We start from the raw sequence: 20,874 nt of genomic DNA, 5'->3' as shown, positions 1-20,874 counted from the left end.
TGATTTTGGCTCAGGTCATGATCTCAGGGTTCATGGGTCTCAGCCCAGCGTCCAGCTCTGTGCTGACAGTCTGGAGCCTGCTTGAGATTTTTGTCTCTCTCTCTCTCTCTCTCTGCCCCTCCCTGACTCATGCCATCTCTTTTTTCTCTGTCTCTCAAAAAAATAAATAAGTAAACTTTAAAAAATTATAAAAAAGTAAATCTTAATAAATTTGGAACATAGAATCTGTTCCAAAATGCCCAGCACCATCTTTTAGCTTTATCAGTATTACAACATGCTGACATGAGCAGCTGAAATCCCAAGTTTAGAAATGCCCCCGAGCCATGGTTCTGGACTAACATGGCTGTGGAGGCTCTAGTGACAGAGGTCTGTGTACTTAAGAAATGTAAGAGGTCTGTGTACGTATAGTGGTGTGTAGCAGGTCAGTAGGGGAACTTCTTCCCAGAGCTCTGATGTTCAGTGGGAACCTGTCTGTGTCAGCCTCCAGCCCAGAGACCCTGTGAGCTGAGTTAGAAGCTGGGCATCAGGCACAGCTGGTTGTGGGGAACCTGTGCCCTGTGGGAGAGGACGATAGGAGCATCGTGGTGACATGTTTCATGCTACATCAATAGCCCTGTGAGGAGTGAATTCATATGAAGTCCAGCCTCAGTTGCCCACCCAGATTCCAGTCAACTAACTGTACCTTACGGCACCTTCAGATCAGCCTGTCTGTCCAAACACAGGAATGATTCCCTTTCCTCTTTATTCTCAACTCTGCTATGTGTGTGGAAAGAAGAGGTGAGACTAAAAAGTGAACGGTGAGCCTCACTTTGAGCTAGTTAGGAGTGTGGATGAGATAGAGGGGATGGCCCTGTCTTGATAGAATATCAGATCCATCTGCTATAGAGGGGATCTTTGCTCATTAGACCTTTGATATTCATTTGATTCAATGCCAAGTTGGGCCCTATTTATTTGTCCAACTAATTTCCATCATATATCTCTTATAGCCACTTCAGCTGGCCAGTCTGTTCCTGAAAGACTCCAAAAATACTTCTCAGGAGGCACCTGGCTGGCTCAGTTGGTAGAGCATGCCACTCTTGATCTCCGGGGCATGAGGTCATGAGTTGGAGCCCCATGTTGGGCCTAGAGATTACTTAATTTAAAAAAAAAAATGTCTCTCAGGGCTTGTGAAGTAGGTCTTGACACCAACATGGTAAATTCCACAAACCTTGTAGGGAATAGCAATCACCCTGAATCCCAAAGATTCTACATAGAGGAGCAAGTGGGTCAACTCTGGGTTCCAAAGCTCTTGATAGCATCAAGAGAAATTAAGTCATTTTGCCCAAGGCCACCTGCCTAATAAGTGGGAGAGCTGGATTTGATACAGTTTTGTTTGACTTGGAATCAAGCCATGTTCTTCATGACTAAAGCCCATGAGTCCCTGGGACATTGCTGGCCCATTGGGGTTATACCTTCCTCTCCTTTACAGGTATTGCTTCCTTAGTAAATAGGTTATCCTTGCTTTCTCCTTCCTATTTCTTTTTCTTTTCTTTTCTTTTTTTTTATTAACGTTTTTATTCATTTTTGAGAGGTAGAGAGAGACAGGGTAGGAGTGAGGGAGGGGCAGAGAGAGAGGGAGACACAGAATCTGAAGCAGGTTCCAGGCTCTGAGCTGCCAGCACAGAGCCCGACGCGGGGCTCGAACCCATGAACCATGAGACCATGACCTGAGCTGAAGTCAGACACTTAACTGACTGAGCCACCCAGATGCCCCTTCTACTTCCTATTTCTAACATATTTTTGGATATTAATCAGAACCACTGTGCAGATAGAAAGAGGAAATGCAATGAAAATCTATTTCCGAAAATTTAATTCTTGGTTGTAAGGTTTTTAAAATAGATTTATCAAGAAAAAAGTAAATAAAAGGTTCACACTTGAGACTCTTCTATTTCTCTTCAAATCTGATACTATAATTACTCCATTAGCATTTTCAAAGAGAACTGTACAGTTTTGTCTAGAACTCTTAACGTGCTTTGGGACCCAGCTGCAGGAATTGAGATAGCCATAGTAATAGTAGCTCACATTTCATATGCATTTATTCTTGCAGTTGTCCACACATTTTAATTTTTAATTCCCCAGTAAAATAGCTGATTAAGTGGAAGTGCTAGAATTTAAAATGTGGCCATGCTCAGTTCACCATCTAATGGTTCGTGGGATCGAACCTCACATTGAGCTCTGCACTGACAGCACAGAGCCTGCTTGGGATTCTCCCTCTCTCTCTATGCCCCTCCCCTGCTCATGCACACACACACACACACACACACTCTCTCTCTCTCTCTCTCTCTGTCTGTCTCTCTCTCTCTCTCAAAATAAACAAATAAATTTAAAAAAATTATTAAAAAATATTTGGTCATGGAATCTAGTACCCAGTCTTCTAACAGTTTTGCTCAATTTCCCACAATTTAAACATAAAACACTTTCAACATACTACAAATATATTTTAAAAATATACCTGACATTGAGTAAGCAATGAAACCTGGCTGGACGTCAGTTGCCCTGTCTGTAAATGGCCATTGTTCCATTTTCCTATGACATCACGTATTTGTATTATGTTATATCCTGCAGTTCCTGTCAGCTCTAGTAGGTTTTCATTCTTCCCAGGTTGTATGTGGCAGCATATTCCAGCTTCTTTCCTTGCTAGGTTTGTGACCTGGGCAGGTCACTTAGCTTCTGTGCCTCGATTTCCTGTCTGTAACTGGGGACAATAGCAGAGCCCGTACCTTAGAGTTGGTAAAAGAATGAAATGGGTTAATTTGTGTAAAGTTGTGCCTATCTGACACAAAATCAATGCTAAATAAATGTTAGCTATTGCTCTTGCTTTTTTCTATTTTTTTCATTGTATTTATTTTAGAGAGAGAGAATCTTAAGCAGCTTTCACACTCAGTGCGGAGCTCAGCGCGGGGCTCGATCCCATGACCCTGGGATCATGACCTGAGCTGAAATCCAGTCGGACACTCAACAGAGTGAGCCACCCAAGGTGCCCCTACTCTTGCTTTTAATTGTTATTACAAAATACCTTCACAACATTTTCCTGCTTGATCTTCCCAGCATTGCTGAGGGTATAGACAGATCAGGTGGTACTAAACTAAATCTATTTTATATCAGACAAGATGAAGAATCAGAGAGTTAAGGGACTGGTCCAGGGTCACAGGAGTTAGCAAGGGGCAGAGGAGGAAAAGTAGCCGAGGAAAAACATTTCCATCAGGGCACATCTCTGCTAACTTTCCGTGCCTATGCTGTGTGACAAGGAAGCACTGGAGGACATTAACTATCCAACAGGCAGAGCGATGGAAGGAGGCAGCATGGGCCTAGAATCAGGAGCCCCAGGACACTGAATCCCCACTCCAGTGGCCATGAGATTCATCTGGATTACAGTGCTGTGTTGTTTCAGAATTTATAAAATGCTTCCACATTGTGACAGTCAATTGGGGGAAGGTTTTGGACTTTACTCTCTCTTCAGTGTCAATTGTCTAAAAAAAACCCTGTAATTCTCCAAGGAAGTTTAGAAGAAAGGTCTTAAATATCAACATAATAGATCTAGAAATGTAGAAAGAGCTAAATTTGGCAACCATCATGTCAAGCAAAAAGCAAAAAATAAAAATGCATGTCGAGTCTGGGCCACATTCTGCTGGGCAGTTTATTGCTTTGTTTCTAGCCTGGCTAATTATAAATTTTCTAAATACCATGTGGACTAACATGGTGTGTGCTTACAGGTAAGCGGTATGTGCACTGAGCAAGATGGTGAACTTTCTAAGTAGGGTGAATGATGTGTGGGGAAAGCACCTCAGGGTTTTTTTACAGGGCATTCACTAGAATCTCCATCTGTCACAGACACATGAGCATTAGGCATGTGGGACATGTCCACTCATCTAGGTTTTAGAGGACTGGTTCTGACAGGAGAGCACATAGCAGTCTGACCAAGGAAAGCCAAGTCATCTGAAAGAAGGAAGGGATGGGGAGGAGCAGTTCTAATGTGTGTGGCTTCAGCACAAATGTTTATGAAATGCCTGGTATGTGTTAGGTACTGTTCTGGGTGAGGGGAAAACAAAGAGGGATAAAGTATTGAACAAGACCCGATTCCTGACCTTAAGAAGTTCACAGTTCAGTGGGCATGATGGCACCAAGGCAAATCACAGTAACAGCGAGTGAACTGTACCAATATAGGCTACTCCAAAATATTTTGGGGGTGCAGATGGGGTCCTACCTGCACCACATCCATCCACTCTCTGAGCTTAAATTCAAGCAGGCTGGATAAAGCCTCTAACTAGTGGGATGTTTCCTGTACCCTTACCTACCACCAGCTACTCCTTGTGAGTGATTTCAGGGCTGTACAGCTTGAAGCAGAAGTTCATTTTCTGGCTCTCGTCAATTCTGTCTCCTTCTCTTGAGAATCTTAGGCATTCCCATGGCTTTAAATTCCATGCAGACAACTCCAAAAATGTGCGTATAACCTTGACTTCTCATGACCTTCAGACGTACAGTTCTGTCTTCATGCTGGGCATCTCCTTTATGATATCTCACGCATATTGCAAGATTAGTATGTCATAGCAAAGTGGCATAAAAAACAAAGATTGTTGTTTTTTTCTCTTTTAATAAAGTAATGTATGCTCAGTGTAGCAAAAATTGGAAAGCCCAAAAGAAAGCAACAATAGCAACAACAAAGGACTACAAAGAATATCCACAATCACCCCTTTTAATGATAAGTAGCACAGGGTGCTATTTGTCTGTCTATACTAGATATCTTTCACCACTCACTGGACTTGCTATACACCTTTCCCCCACTCACTTGGACTTGAAACTTGTGCCATCTTTTCTTCTTTGACCCTCCAAGTCAGATAGTGATTATGCTTCTCCTGTCACTGCTTTAGATCAAGGGCAGCACTATTATTACTTACCTATATAATAGCCACCTGTATAGCTCTAGTCTCTTCTTCCTGCAGTTGTTATGTGTACCAAGGTCAAGTTCATCTTCCCAGAACATCACCTTGGTGGCTCCACATTGTCTATAGATTGTGCATATCATGAAAAGAAGAATTAAAGCAGTAGGGATGAGGTGATGGAAGGTTGATGGCTAGAACGAGGATGGATTTCAGGCCATAGAGCCATTGGGGGCAGAATTGGTGGGGTCCTAGCAAGTAAGAAGTGACTGGAGTCCTTGAGGCCTGACCAGGTCTAGAGGAAACCCAGGATCCATTTCATGGTGGCTTCTTGTCATGAATACAGTTATTCTCATTGAGGGTTGAAATGGTACTTAAATTTTTTTTGTTTTATTTTACTGAATTTTATTTAAAAAGTCATTTTAAAATTTGAGGATTTGAGAGGTATAAGATTTTTCCTGGGAGAATTTATTCATTCACTTGATAAGCAGAGGGATTTAGGGGTAAACAAAATGGATCAATTTTCACGCTTATGGAATCTGATAGTCTGGTGGGATAATTATTTAATCACTGCTCTGATAAGTGCTCTGAAGGGGTGCTAAAAGAAAGTCAAAACAGGCCACCTACCCTAGCTATAGTGTAGGGGTGAGGACACGGTGTGGACAGCGGTAATCTGGCATGGCTATAGGTTACAACATGTGGGCCCATGAAAGGATGCATATGCTAAGCTAAAGGTTAAGAGTGATGGTTCCTTGTATTTATCAATCTGTCAAGTCAGTCTTTGCAGTTTAAACACCACAGTGATTCTGTCAAATAGGTCTTATTATTTCCAATGTTGTAGGTGAGGAAACTGGGCCCAGCAAAAGTGGAGCATGGTGTCCGGTATGTAGTGGTTGTTCAGTGAAAGTGGTTTGGTGTTAAGCAGTCACTGGCATTAATACTGGAGTCCTCGCTCACCTGAAAAGTTTTTGAGAAGAGCTCCTTTGTAGTAAGGCTTAGAGCCCTTTCCCTCTTCTGATGATTCACTCTAGGGAATCCTGCAAAGCTTTCAAGTCGTTGAGAGCCCCCATGCCCTTTTTTTTTCTTTCACTTTCTTAGATTCTGAGATGGAAATTTCCAGAGGGATATGCTGACCCTACTACTCCTGGGCTGGAAATCACGTTTATTCCCTCAAAGGAAGATCCTCATCTTCTAGGCTGGTGTACTAGAGTAGTCTCCAACTTGGCAAGGTCAAGACTGTGACTGCAGCCTGGGTTTCAAATTATTGAGTTCTGCTATTTTTTTTCCAACTGTTTGAGAATTCAATTAAAAAGTATATGATCTTCATTTACTCTTTGAAAAAAAAACTCAGGTTTTAACTTCCACCATTCCCCACTCCTTTTGGTTTCTCATGCACAGGTATTAATTAAATCCTATCTCTTCTCTCTCTCTCTCTCTCTCTCTCTCTCTCTCTCTCTTTTTAAGTTTGTTTGGAGAGAGAGTGAGAGTGTCTGCACAAGTGGGGGAGGGGCAGAGAGAGAGAGAAGGATAGAGAGAGAATCCCAGTCATCCTCTGCACTGCCAGCATGATGCCCAGCCTGATGATAAGGGGCTCAAACTCATGAACCCTGAGATCATGACCTGAGCCTACATCAAGAGTCGGATGCTCAACCAACTGAGCCACCCAGGCTCACTGCCCCCATCTCTTCTATCTTGAAAAATAACTGTCTTATCCCCTTATGAGTAGCCATGTCTTCTTCACAACTCATCTGGACTACTATAGCAGCTTCCTTATACCCATACCTTCATCAGGCTCCTCTCCCTGCTCCCACGCCCCATCGGTTTGTCATCCATAGACATGAGACTTTGCAGCATGGCTTCATTCTCCAGTCAGATATTCTCCAGTTTGGCATTCTTCGGTGGATCTCCATCACTTTCAGAATTAGAGGCTACACTTTTTACCATGAAATTTGAGCTCACCCATTCCAGTTTCATATCTTATACCTCTGACTCTTGACCATTCCAGATATCTTACAGTGGCTTCAATTCACCCACCTTCCCCTCTGTGCTGTGGCTCATATGATTGCCACTGGCTAAATACACTTTCCTCCTTTTTACTTAGATGATGTCTATGGATTCTTTGTCACAAAACCCATCTCACCCCCTTTATGAAGTGTCTGCTTGAGCCCATGTGTCCCTGGGAGGCAGTGTTTCTTTGCTCCCATAATAGCCATGCTTATCATTTTAGATTAGAAGCTCTTCACTTCTGCATTACAATGTCTTTTTCTTCCAATTTATGACCCTAGGTCCCAGCATAGTCCTTGGTATTTAGTAGGTCCTCAATGAGTGTTTGTTCATTAAAAAGTTTTTCAGCCAACTATTTCAGCATTGCTTTAATTCTAAGATATACTGTTGATCTAAACATTTCTCCAATAAAACAAAAAATAATGAATTTGTTTATGCTTGAAAGACTTCTAGTTTTATGAATATTAACAATTAAAAATGCATACATTTTATAAATGACAAATATGGTAGTCACTTTCCTGAAGATGGCATTCTATTTTATTATTTACCATAAAAATTGGAGAGTGAGCTTAAAGACCATTCTTTTTTTTTTTTAATTTTTTTTAATGTTTATTTATTTTTGAGACAGAGAGAGACAGAGCATGAACGGGGGAGGGCAGAGAGAGAAGGAGACACAGAATTGGAAGCAGGCTCCAAGCTCCGAGCCATCAGCCCAGAGCCATCAGCCCAGAGCCTGACGTGGGGCTCGAACTCATGGACCACGAGATCGTGACCTGAGTTGAAGTCGGACGCTTAACCGAGTGAACCACCCAGGCACCCCTAAAGACCATTCTTAAAACCGCACTTCATCATTTAACCGAGTCTTTATAATTTGGAATGAAGTGTCATTTATTTGGAGGTCACATGGCAAAACTGCATCCTTATGATTTTTGGATACATTAAATGAAGTCATTATTTTGAAGGGTAATTTTCACAGAGGTAAGACCTTGACAGCTCATCAAACCGAATCCTTCATTTTACAGAAGAGAAAGCTGTGCTCTGAAAGGGGGTTTGTATTAGTTTCTCAGAATTTTAGAACGAGTTAATGGTAGAACTGGAACCAGAATGTAGGCATCTCTAGTTTATTAATGATGAGATTTGAAGAAGCTTATTTTTTTAAAAATTTTTTGGTATAGTCTTAAGCACTGAGACACCAAAATAATTGAATTTGGTGGGCACCAGCCCTATGGAAATTCATGCAGTGAAGAAGAGAGGGTGATGGTCCCGGGGGTACCCAGAGACATCCATAGTCTGGCTTCAAATAGCATTCCTAGTATTATTTTCCTCTCTTCTCCATGATGAAGCTTTGCTTCCTTGTTCACACCCCATGGTCATTGCTTCTACGCCCTTGTTCCTGCTCTTCCTGTTGGTTCACATGCCCTTCCCTTTATTCCCACATATCCAAATCCTATATCATGTTTAAGACCCATCCAAAAGGGCAACTCCTTTACAAAGACTTCCCTAATTCTCTCTTTCCAGCAGTAACTTCCTCTTCCCTTGAACCTCATGCAATTTTTTTTATGCCAGTGTAGCACTTCTTCTTTTAACCTTGTTTTAGAGTTATTCATACCTCTCCAGATAGCCCTCATGTGTTTTAGCAGGCATTGCCACAGATTGTTGCATAATTTCCAGAAATGACTGTGGAGTCAGCAAACAGGTAGAGAAGGAGAAAGCACTATATAGGAGGAGAAACAAGCAAGGACAGGATTTTGGAAGCAAAGGAGAAAGGATTTTAGGAGAGGATAGTCAATAGTTTCAAATGTCTGAGAGAGATCAGAATTATTTCTTTCCGCTTGGAGTCTCTACTTTTTGTAGTCTCTTTTATCCTGATACGTTATTTAACCCTTCTTTCTCATCAGCCTTGCATTAAACTGTTCTCTCAAGAAAAGTGATGAAAAACTTGGCTTCTTGTATGAGCTCCTCAGCCTAATGGAGACAAGGAAAATATCTGTAGTGGGAAGGATTCAGACAATTTTCAGTCTAATTTCTAGGGAAAAATTTAAAGCTAATCGACAAATTTTTTGTTGGGAGGACTATTTTTCTCTATGATATAATGTATTATTAACAGCTACCATTTATTGGGTGTCAGGCGTAGTGCTATGCATTTTTATGTATCATTTTATTCATTGCTCTCAGTGAGAGTATCTGGTAGGTACTATTTACTAATCCCATCACAGCACTGAGAGAACTGTGCTTAGACAAGCTAGAAAACAGATCAGCAAGGAAAAAAAAATACATAAAACTTTTCAAAAGCCATACAAATCGTAAGGGATGGTGGTGGCTAGGAACTGAGATTTGTTTACTGTTTTCTAACTACTCTGTTCTGCTGTTTCCTAAGTGTCATACAACAGTGCAATCACTTTCACATGCCGTAAATTAAGTTGCAGTTAGAAAACACACCTTATTCACCTCACACCTATCAGAATGGCTAGCATTAACAACTCAGGCAACAGCAGATGCTGGCGAGGGTGTGGAAAAGAGGATCTCTTTTGCACTGCTGGTGGGAATGCAAACTGGTGCAGCCACTCTGGAAAACAGGATGGAGGTTCTTCAAAAAATTAAAAATAGGACTACCCTACAACCCAGCAATTGCACTACTAGGCATTTATCCAAGGGATACAGGTGTGCTGTTTTGAAGGGATATATGCACTCCAATGTTTATAGCAGCACTATCAACAATAGCCAAAGTATGGAAAGAGCCCAAATGTCCATCGATGGATGATGAATGGATAAGGAAGGTGTGGCATATATATACAATGGAGTATTAGTTGGCAATCAAAAAGAATGAAATCTTGCCATTTGTATCTACGTGGATGGAACTGGAGGGTATTATGCTAACTGAAATTAGAGAAAGACAAATATCATATGATTTCACCTATATGAGGAATTTAAGATACAAAACAGATGAACATAAGGGAAGGGAAACAAAAATAATATAAAAACAGGAAGGGGGACAAAACATAAGAGACTCTTAAATATAGAGAACAAACAGAGGTTTGCTGGAGGGGTTGTGGGAGGGGAGATGGGCTAAATGGGTAAGGGGCACTAAGGAATCTACTCCCGAAATCATTGTTGCACTATATGCTAACTAACTTGGATGTAAATTTTAAAAAATTTTAAAAAAAGGAAACACACCTTATTTATTTTAAAGGAAGAATTTTTTATTTTTTGAACGTTTATACTTTTGAATAGAGCTAAGAATTAAATGCACACATTATTGCTGAGATCATGGAGTTGCTTGGCTTAAAAACAACCATCTTAATATACTACTTCTAGGCAGGATAACCATAGTGACTAAAGATAGAAAGAATTGTGATGCTTGATGGTATTGAAATAAAAAATAAGTCTTATGTAGGACAGAGGGATACATGTGCATGTGCATGTGTGTGCCTTTTAAACTTAAAACAGTAATTTAGAGAATGTAGAGGCTATAGCATAAGTGCTCAAACTTTTAGTTCACAGCATTCTTAAGTGTCAAGTCATATTTTCATGGTGCCTCTAGGTCAGTAGGATAACAGGCCAAGTTCTATATATTTGGGACATGGAACACCTCAAAATTTGAGTCAGAGTAGACATCACCACTCTCATTTCCTGTTTCACATTGATTTTCACATGACTCTTGTATTTGTTTTTGTTTTAGAGAGAGAGAGAGAGCGAGAGAGAGAGCACATGTGCATATGAACAGGGGAGGGGCAGAGGGAGAGGAAGAGGGAGAATCCCAAGCAGGCTGCTTGCCCAACATGGAGCCCAAAGGGCGACTTGATCTCCTGATCTCAGGACTGTGAAATCATGACCTGAGCCAAAATCAAGAGTTGGACGCTTAACTGATGGAGGCATCTAGGTGCCCCTCTTGCTTTTTATTACACAAACTGAAAAATCCAGTTTCAAAAAGATAGGATCACATCAGCAGGAATGTAGTGTTATCTAAGGTTAAAATTGTGATCTACCTCAAGCTAGTAGTTCCTGAGGTGTTTGATTGATCTTGAGTACCATTGTGTTTGCCTTGAAATTTTAAAATATCCTATTGTACCCCTGTGAGTTCACTGAGACACCCCAGAACACCCTGGTACACATCTTGGGAATTACAGCTCTGGAGGAATCTGGAAATTCTTTAAAAACAAAACCCTTAGAGTCCTAGACTTGTGAGTTATTTGTGAAAGTGCTAAGACTTGTGAGGTTTTTGTTTTTGTTTTTTTACTGTCTTGTGAATTATTTATAAAAATATCTATAAATGTTACTTAGAGGCGATATCTCAAATGCTAAGTAATCCAAAACATACCTTTTTACTTAATGTGTTTGAGCTTATATTCAGTGGAGATATTTTTAGGTTGTTTGTTAGGTATTTGTTTCAGTTGTAATTAGTTTAATTAAAAACATGGCATGCTGATTGTTTTATATCCATTCATGCCAACTTCTCTTCTGTGATTTGGTTTCATTCCCTCCCTCTATCCAGTATTGGCCATTCTATCACTATATGATCTTATTTCTCCATCCAAGTGAGTTATTTTATCTAAACTGAGTAGTTTAAGACCTCAGTCAAAATAAATTCTGACAAAAAAAATTTTTTTTTGAGATACCAAGGCACTAATTGTCTCTCTCTCTTTGACCCTCTCTCTGTTTCTCTCTCTCTCTCCCACATACACAGCCTGAAATTTAAATATAAATATAGAATTGAATGAGAATATTTTGAAATTTAATTTAAAAACAGATCACTCTAATTCATTCATCTTTCTTTTCTATAATGTTATTGTTTATGGACACCTGAGAAACCAATTGTTATTTTTTATGTCATCTTACTCTTTCACGCTTTAGCTTATTAATTCAGTACACTGCATCTAACTTTACTTTCTTGTTGAATAGAGGTAGGATTTGCCTGTAAGAGATGACAACCAGTAATAGGATGAAAGGAGAGCCATCATTTATGGGGAAACTAAAGAAATTGCAGAAGGAGCTTCAATGGTTCTGAATTGGGGACAAGTTTTTTCAAAGTGAATCTTAAGAATGAGCAGGAGTTTAGGGGTGCCTGGGTGCCTCAGTTGGTTAAGTGTCCGACTTCAGCTCAGGTCACGATCTCACAGTTCGTGGGTTTGAGCCCCTTGTTGGTCTCTCTGCTGACAGCTCAGAGCCTGGAGCCTGCTTCAGATTCTGTGTCTTCCTCTCTCTCTGCTCCTCCCCCACTCATGCTCTGTCTCTGTCTCTGTCTCTCTCAAAAATAAATAAACATTAAAAAAATTAAAAAAAAAAAGAATGAACAGGAGTTTGGTAGGCATAGAAAACAAATTAGTTGGATCAGAGATCTTGCTTTATTTAGTTCACCCCTCTCCCTGCTGCAGTTCCTGCTCACAAATAAGAAATCGATGTTAGCTGTTATTTCATTACATAAAGAGTACTTGTATTACAGTTCTGTTCTATCACATGAGTCTGCTGTGAGCATAGCCTGGAGCCTCTCAGAGTGTGTGTGTGCTATGGAGACGTAGAGAACAGTACTTGAGTAATTCAACAATGAGCTCAAGAAGCTCAGTGTAGTTAGGGACGTAAACTGCAGAAATTTGCAGCCCATCAAAAGCAGTACAAGGCAGGGCCTGCATAAGTGGGCAAGCAAGTGATAGAGTCAGTGCCATGTGAGTATAATGGAGGAAAGAGTTGAGTATGGGCCAAGTAGAATGCTCCAAGAAGGTAGGGTTTTGTACAGATTCGAAGAATAGTTAGGACTTAGATAGAGAGTAAGGGAATGGATATGTTCCAGTGGGAGTGGAGGGTGCCAGGGAGTGAATGTGAATGAAAGCAAGAAGCAGAATTTAGGAGAGCTGTGCAAGTCAGAGTTGTAGCAGGACCTTGAGCTCAGTCTGAGGATCAGCCTTTAACTTGATCAAGGTGTGCAACTTTGAAAATCCCACAGGAGCCCAGAGGATAAGAGTAAATGAACTCTTTTTTCTACCTGGCAAACTCTTACTCATCTTTCGAGGGCCTATCTGAAGTGTTTGTTGCCAGTTCAGGATCACTCAAGCTACTGCTCCCTGTTTCTGTAGGAAATAGGAACACAGTTTCCTTGTAATCCTGGATCACATTTTGTTTCTCTACAAAATTCCATTTACAGTAGGTGGATATCCTGGAACAAGCCCAAGTGCATTAAAGAGTATTTTGATGCAAAAATAAGCAAACATGGGATCCTAAGTAATCATTTATAAGAGGCTTGCAATAAGAAAAAAGGATCAGTAGCAACAATTTCTTTAAAATAAAATTACATAAATTTCATTAAATTCTAAATATTTCGTTAGAGTTAGTTTTTATAAAATTGATATAATTACCCACACTTAAATGTAAGGTGGAGTTTTGTGGTATATGACAATGTGACATGCATAGCATCTCAGAAAGTTATTTTCCCTTTAAAATTGGGTGTTTGGTACTAGTCAGCTCAAATGAACTAACTCCTAAACATTACTCATATGATGTAGACCTTGTATTTCTAAATATTCTGAGTTTTCAAGACATTCCAATATCTGTCTTATTAGAGATCTTCCAATTTATAACTGTTGGCAAGTCGTCCAAATTGCCTTAAATCTTGTGTAGGTCACAGAACATGTTAGCAGCCCAACATCCAGTTTGTGGCATCTGCTGTAGGCAGTAGGGGATCCCTGAAAGTGTTTAATTAGGAAAATGATAGGGTGAAAACAGAGCCTTGGAAGGTGAATTTGGAAGAGGTGTATAGAAATTAAAGTACAAGTTCAATATCTAGCCCTGACCACAGCCTGAAACTTCAGCCTTATATATACAACTGCCGACTCAACGTATCTGCCTAACAGACATCTCAAACCTAACATATCAGATCCTGACCTGTTTCCACAAAAGCTACACTTCCAAAAGTCTTCTCCATTCCAGTTAATGGCAACTCCATACTTTCCATTTTTTTCAGCCAAAAGTTCTGGAGTCCTGCTTGCATCATCTCATACTATACATCTCCTCTATCATTTCAATTTCCAGATATACCCAGGAAGCCAGCAATCTTTACCACCCTTCACCATCACCATGTTGGTCCAAATTATTGTCTCTTGCCTGTCTCCTCACTTCCAACCTTGACACCCATAGGTCGTTCCTTAATGCAGCAGCCATACTATCCATTTACTCCTGCTCGTTGATGTTTCTCAACTGCTCACAATCCTTCAGTGCTTCCCTCTCTCATGCAGGATAAAAGGCAACCTTCTTATAATGGCCTGAAATTGTTTCCAGTTTGGACCCTGAGATCTGCCCATCTCACTGCACACTACTCTTCCCCTTGCTCAGTCCTCTCCAATGCAGACTCCTTGTTCTTCTCTGAATACTTGCTTCAGAGTCTTTGTGCTGTTCTGTCTAAAACCCTCTTCTAAATATCCATATGGCTTTCTCCTTTACCTCTTTTTAGTCTTTACTTAAATAACACCTTCTTTGTGGGCCTCCACTATCCATCCTGCTTAACTTTGCCTTCCCTCCCACATACCATTTTCTCCTTTCCTACTTTATTTTTCTCTGTAACACTTCACCAGCTAATGCAGTTTTATGTGTACCTTACCACTGTTTATCTCTTTCCACTAGAATGTAAGATTCATTAGGACACAGACCTTTAATTATCTTTTCTAGTTGCTAGAACAGTGCCTGAAAATTAATAAGCATTCAAAACTTTGTTGTTCAGTGAATGAAGGAGGTGAGGCAATCCTAACTAGAGTGGTTTCGATGGGAATGGAAAGAAAATGATGAATACAAGAGACATGGCAGAGGGTGAGCCTTAAAGTCCAGTTAAGCCTGCAAGTATCTGCTGGGGTGAGGGGAGGTAAAGAATTAAGGGTTATTCCTTCACTCGGTGAGGAGACCTTACTGAGCACTCACTGTATACTGAATGTTCAATACACTTGTCATGGGGGTGCTTAAACCTGGTTCTGGCTAGGGGGAACTTACAATTTTGTGAGGGAAGATTACACATGGTTAATGCCAGTATATCAGCCTAGGTGACTTGGAAAAAAAGTGATTGATTGATACATTTCTGTCACTGGCTTGGTGGGGCAAAGTAGGGAAGAGAGAAGATGAGACGGTTTCAAAATGTTGGACGCAAGGTAAGATGGGCCCTTAAAAAGTGGACAAAACCTGCTCACGAGGATGTCAGCCAGACTCTGATCCTAGTCTAGATTTCCTTGACTCACTCTTCAAAACCAGCTTAAGCTATTGTAAATTCAGTAATTAGATAGATTTTTTTTCCTCTAGATCCTTGTGCAAGGTCCATATTTACTCTCATTTTTATCTTCCTGCTTTTCATTCTATTATTCCCTAGAAATAAAGAGCATATCTGTATCTTGGAGGAAATTTTAGCTCTATGGATTGTGCCATGACCCAAAACATATGTTATTTTGAATAGAGTAAATTGATTCCAAATTTCTTAAGAATATGAAAATGATTACAAAAGCATAACATTCCAGTCTAAAACTTGTTGCAACAGATATGCACCTAGCCCTGTTAGAATAATGTTAATTTTCTCCATCAATGAACATCTTTCGATTATTTACTGGAAATGAGAGTATAATATAGAGCAAGTGTGTTAGTACACAGCACTCGTTCATGAATATACGATGATGTTGTATTTTAGAGGAAGAAAGAACTTTAATTTTAGCTTATTTCTGCAAGAGTATCTTGAGTTTTTACTATATCAAATAGGTGGAAAATAGGCCTCAGATTTATAAGATCAAAATATGATCAACTTGCTCTTCAAGATTTTACAGTGCTGTAGTGGAGACTGAAGCATGAATATATAGCATAATAAATGTAAATGATGTCAGGTAAAGAAAATGCTACAGGGTCGTGAAAAAGTTGGGAGGCCAGGGAAGGTTGCAGAACTGTAATGGCATTTCAGGGCACAATTATAGGATATACAGGATTTCATTGGACAGAGTGAGAGGAAGAAAGATGGGGAAGGAATTCAGGTTTTGGGAATAGAGATATAAAAAGGAAAGAAAAATCCAGGGAGTAATGGAGGATGTGTTTTAGAAAGAGTAAGTACTCTAGTGTGGCTACGCCATGGAGCACTTGAAGAAAGTGACAGGAGGAGAGTTTGGAAAGGTGGTTGGAGCCAAAGTCTCCTTATCTGCAGTTTTAATAAAGGTGTCTATTTTTAAGCATGTAAGAGGCACTGAAGGGCTAAAGCAATAGAACATAATGGTAATGTTTACATTTTGAAAGTGGATTAATACAGAAATGGTTTTAAGATTTCACCTAGGGACTGCTTAAAAAGATAGATTCCTGGGCCCCATATAAAACTACCATGTAAGAATCTCTGAAGAACATGGCCCAGGAATGGGTGTTCTATAAATACCTAAGATGCATTTTCTTTCCTGCTTTATTGAAATATAATTGGCATATAACGTGTAAATTTAAGCTGTACAGCATGATGGCTTGATATATTTATATATTTCAAAATGATTACTACGATAAGATGAACACCTCCATCACCTTACATAATTCCCTTTTTTTTTTTTTTGTCTGTGGTGGGAACATGTAAGAACTACTCTTTTAGCAACTTTATACACATAATACAGTATTATTAATTATAATCATCATACTATATATTAGATCCCACCACTTATTTATCTTATAACTGGAGGTCTATATCCTTTGGCCAACATCTCCCCGTTTCTCCCACTCTCAGACTTCAGCAACCACCTTTCTACTCTCTGTTTCTACAAGTTTGACTTTTTTGGATTCCACATATAAATGAGATGATATAGTATTTTTTTCCTCTGTCTGACTTATTTCACTTACCATAATGTTCTCATAGCATTTGCCATGTTGTTGCAAAAGGAAGAATTTCCTTCTTTTTTGTGGCTGAATAATATTTCACTGTATGCATATACCACGTTTTCTTCATTCATTCATTCATTCATTCATTCATTCACTGGTAGACACTTACGAGGTTGCCATGTCTCATTCCTTGTGGACAATGCTGCAATGAACAGGGGGGTGCAGATAGCTCTTTAAGATAATGACTTCATTTCCTTCCTGTGTATGCCCGTCTGGTGATCCCTTATGCTGCCAGAATGTCTGAAGACCTATGTTTATATTTATATTTATTTTAAGATCAGTAGCAGTGCTGATGGGGAAGAGGACTGATCAGGGGCTGCTTCTGAAACAGAAGCATTGGTAGAATGTTGGAGACCCTTTGGACAGAGAGGCGAAGAAAGAGTCAGATGACTTGAAGGTACCGCTCTGGGGCACAATATTACTAGTGATGCTGAGAACTGGAGGGAACACAGAGGGAGTAGGAGGTGGAGAGCTGGTTGCCTGCATCTGAGGAGGTTGATTAGAGGGGTTGCCAGAGGCAATAACGAATTTAGTTTCCGGTATCCAATCCCATTTCCCTATTTTACCAATGAGGAAAGCTGAGGCTCAGAATGGTACGGTGACTAATCTGAGGTCACAGAGCTGGTTGGTTAGTAGTGGAGTGGTAAATGGATGTGCCCAGTTTAACAGAAAACCCAACACACTTCCTCCTCTTGTTTCTATGCCTGTGTAGAAGATTCACAGCTTGATTATGTGCACTGAGAACATCTATAGAGTATTAATTACCAAGTGAAAATCCATTAAATAAACATTATGACTGTATTGCTTATGTATATTTTTAGATGAGTCTGTGACACCAAATGGACTACTTAAGGCCGTTGGGACAGAGGGCCACGCATTAATTTACTAGGAATATTTTAACTCTAGAAGCAGGAAAGCAGCGAGGGACCTAGGAGGTCAGCCAAAACAAATTCATGCACGTAAAACATGCCTGACATACAATAATAAGCACAGGTGAGAAAACGTAGTCTTACGAAGAGGAATACATTTGTCTAAGGCTGCACTGGTAACCAGTGATTAAAATGAAGACCGGTGTCTTCTGACCATTTAATTTACTGCCTTCTGCAGCAAGGTTTTCCGAATTATTACTGCAGCCATCGTATTAACTTTTGTGGTTCAGTTGATTGCTTTGTCATTTAACTTTCCTGGAAGCTGAACATTGAATCATGAGTCACATCGACAGGGCTATGGATGTGTGTGTAGAATCTAAGAGAAAAGAGAACCTACCTGCTGAATTGGATCATTTTTAGTGCAAGCATCCAGTATGACACTTCTTAGTTTAGCAGTTCAAGGGCAAAAAATTATGTATTTCCAGCACAAAGTACAGAGCCTGGACTGTATTAGCTATCCAGTAAATGTATGTTCAATGAGTGATCTAACCCCACAGGGAGTTTTTGAACTATGGTCTTTTTTTTTTTTTTTTTTTTAAGTAAGTTACCTATGATACTCTCCTCAGGTCTCAATATTGGCCATTCGTAGGGATTCATGAAAAGTCACATGGTTCTCATTCTTTTAATAAAAAACAGCAGAGAGAGAGCTATCAGCTGACAAAGGAAGGATAAAATGTGAGTGCTAGAAATGCCCTTTTCTGAATGTGACCTCTTATCAGATCACCGGAAATATAAACTTTTCAAGTCTACCAGCCCAGTGACCTCAGTGTACAAAGATCACTTTTTTCTCTTTGTTTCTGATCTGGCACACATACCCTCATGAACTCAAACACACACACACATACATACAGATTTTCCTTTTTGAATTCCTATAAAGGTGTTAAGCCTATACATTGTTTTTTTGCATTAGTCTTAAAAGTGACCCTTTGCCATAAATTTTAAATGTAAAAATCTTTCTTCTTCAGGACCTCCTTACTCTATTATGAAAATCTCTGGACAAGCAGATTATTGAATAACCCATGACTTTGCTTTTCATCTGATTAGTTCCCTGAAAGGGATCATAAGACAACTGTGCAAAGCCTAGAGGCCTTCAGAGTCCCAAATGATCACAGAAGCCTTTTTTTCCCCTCTCTTCCTGAAATGTCATGGCCACCCTGAGCAGTATCAAAGGAGATCACTGTTTGCATTAGGAACTAAAAAAAGAAAGAAAATAAAAGAAATTTAAAACTCATTTGGGAGAAATGAAAGTTCATCTGTGGGTTGTGTGTCATATGAAGAGTATTATACCTCTTTCTTTGATTGACTAGACAACTATGGGGAAGAAGACAAAGCTTCTGTGGTGAAACCCATGTAAGGAATGTTTTAGGATCATCATGTGCTGGCCCCTACCGAATGCTCTTCTTTCCAGTGATACATGCGTGAGCACACAGGCTCACACAATATAGGACCATTAGGGCGGAACCCTTGACCTGCATCCATTTTCACTAGTGCTATGGATCATTTCCTCTTCAAATCTGCAATGCTAATGCCCATGTGAATATCACAACCTACAAAAGAGTTTTTTAACTTGAATTAAAACTCACCATCACAACATCTTGTACTCAGAGTTAAATGTAAAGTGTTTTTAAAATTGTTGACCTATATGTCCTTAGATATAGGCCAGTTCCGGCGTTTTATTCTTTTTGAGAGAAGTTGGCTTATTAAATACACACCTCGCTTTATTTTAATTTTTATAACTTTATAAGACTCTTCACATGAATAAATGACCAAATCAGAATAAAAGGCCTTTGGCCATACACTTCTGGAGTTTTGGGTTCAAAAAATATAAACCCACCCTTCATTAGCTCCTGTCTTCAGCTACTGCTAGTGGATAGAGTTACAACCAATAAGATTCATTCCATTTTGTTAATTAGCTGAAATCCCAGTCAATTTTGGTCATAAATTCTGCTCTGGAACTCTGGTTTCACTACCTACATCATACTGATTGTGTACTTAGCTCACTCTTTAAACATAAGTACTGAAGCACTTTAGTGAGGGATCTGCTCACACTGGACACCTTGAGAGTTTCCAGTATATGATTCAGTTTACAATTGTAATGAGTTTTTGATTTCTCTTTCTTTTTGGTGATAGGTCAAGAAAGATTTGGAAATATGACAAGGGTCTATTACAGAGAAGCTATGGGCGCATTTATTGTCTTCGATGTCACCAGGCCAGCTACATTTGAAGCAGTGACAAAGTGGAAAAATGATTTGGACTCAAAGTTAAGTCTTCCTAATGGCAAACCAGTTTCAGTGGTTTTGTTGGCCAACAAATGTGACCAGGGGAAGGATGTGCTCACGAACAATGGCCTCAAGATGGACCAGTTCTGCAAGGAGCATGGTTTCGTAGGATGGTTTGAAACATCAGCCAAGGTAATGTGACCTTAAAGGGGAAACCTATTAGGCAAGATTCACAAAGACAATAATCATATAATCATTATCATCATCATTATGATGATAATATGTGTTTGTTTAGTGATTTGTATTTCCCAGATTGTTTTAAGCTCTTTCTCATCTCAAGAAGATGAGTTGGCAGGGCAGAAATTACTATCCACAATTTAAGATGATTTTGGCAGGGGCACCTGGGTGGCTCAGTCGGTTAAGTGTCCGACTTCAGTTCAGGTCATGATCTTGTGGTTCTTGAGTTCAAGCCCCACATTGGACTCTGTGCTGACAGCTCAGAACCTGGAGCCTGCTTCAGATTCTGTGTCTCCCTCTCTCTCTGCCCCTCCCTCAATCCCCGCTCTCATTCTGTCTCCCTCAAAAATAAATAAACCTTAAAAATTTTTTTAAAAAGATGATTTTGGCTAAGAGAGCAAAAAGCAACTTGTACATGGTCACAGTAATAATAGTTAATAACTGTTTGTTTAGTGAGTGCTTATTATATGTCAGGCATGTTTTACGTGCATTTTCTCATTTAGTCCTCAATAACAACCCTGTTAGGTAAGTATGATTTTAGAGTGAATGAAAGAAATGGGCCTTGCATTCAGTGTCACTGCCTTATCCATGTATTAATTAATTTATTCCATCAATATTTAATATGTTCTTCTGTATGCCAGGCATGGTGCTTTGCCCTAGAAATGAAAAGATGGCAGGAACGCAGAACTACCACATTGGGAATACTGGAAG

The 20,874-nt window shown here is 39.7% G+C and overlaps 1 protein-coding gene across 1 annotated transcript in view; it reads left to right on the top strand.

Annotated features, from left to right (window-relative positions):
- The window catches only part of RAB38 (RAB38, member RAS oncogene family), a 56,944-nt gene that overhangs the window by 2,528 nt on the left and 33,542 nt on the right, over positions 1 to 20,874 (top strand). Inside the window, exon 2 of the mRNA XM_060605406.3 lies at positions 19,838 to 20,118. Coding sequence (XP_060461389.3) covers positions 19,838 to 20,118 — 281 coding nt within the window. The remainder of the gene's footprint in view (positions 1 to 19,837; positions 20,119 to 20,874) is intronic.

The sequence above is a fragment of the Panthera onca genome, chromosome D1 (assembly GCF_046562875.1).
Source record: "Panthera onca isolate mPanOnc1 chromosome D1, mPanOnc1 haplotype 2, whole genome shotgun sequence".
NCBI lineage: Eukaryota > Metazoa > Chordata > Mammalia > Carnivora > Felidae > Panthera > Panthera onca.
The sequence above is the reverse complement of the archived record's forward strand: the minus strand, read 5'-3'. Positions and strand labels throughout refer to the sequence as shown.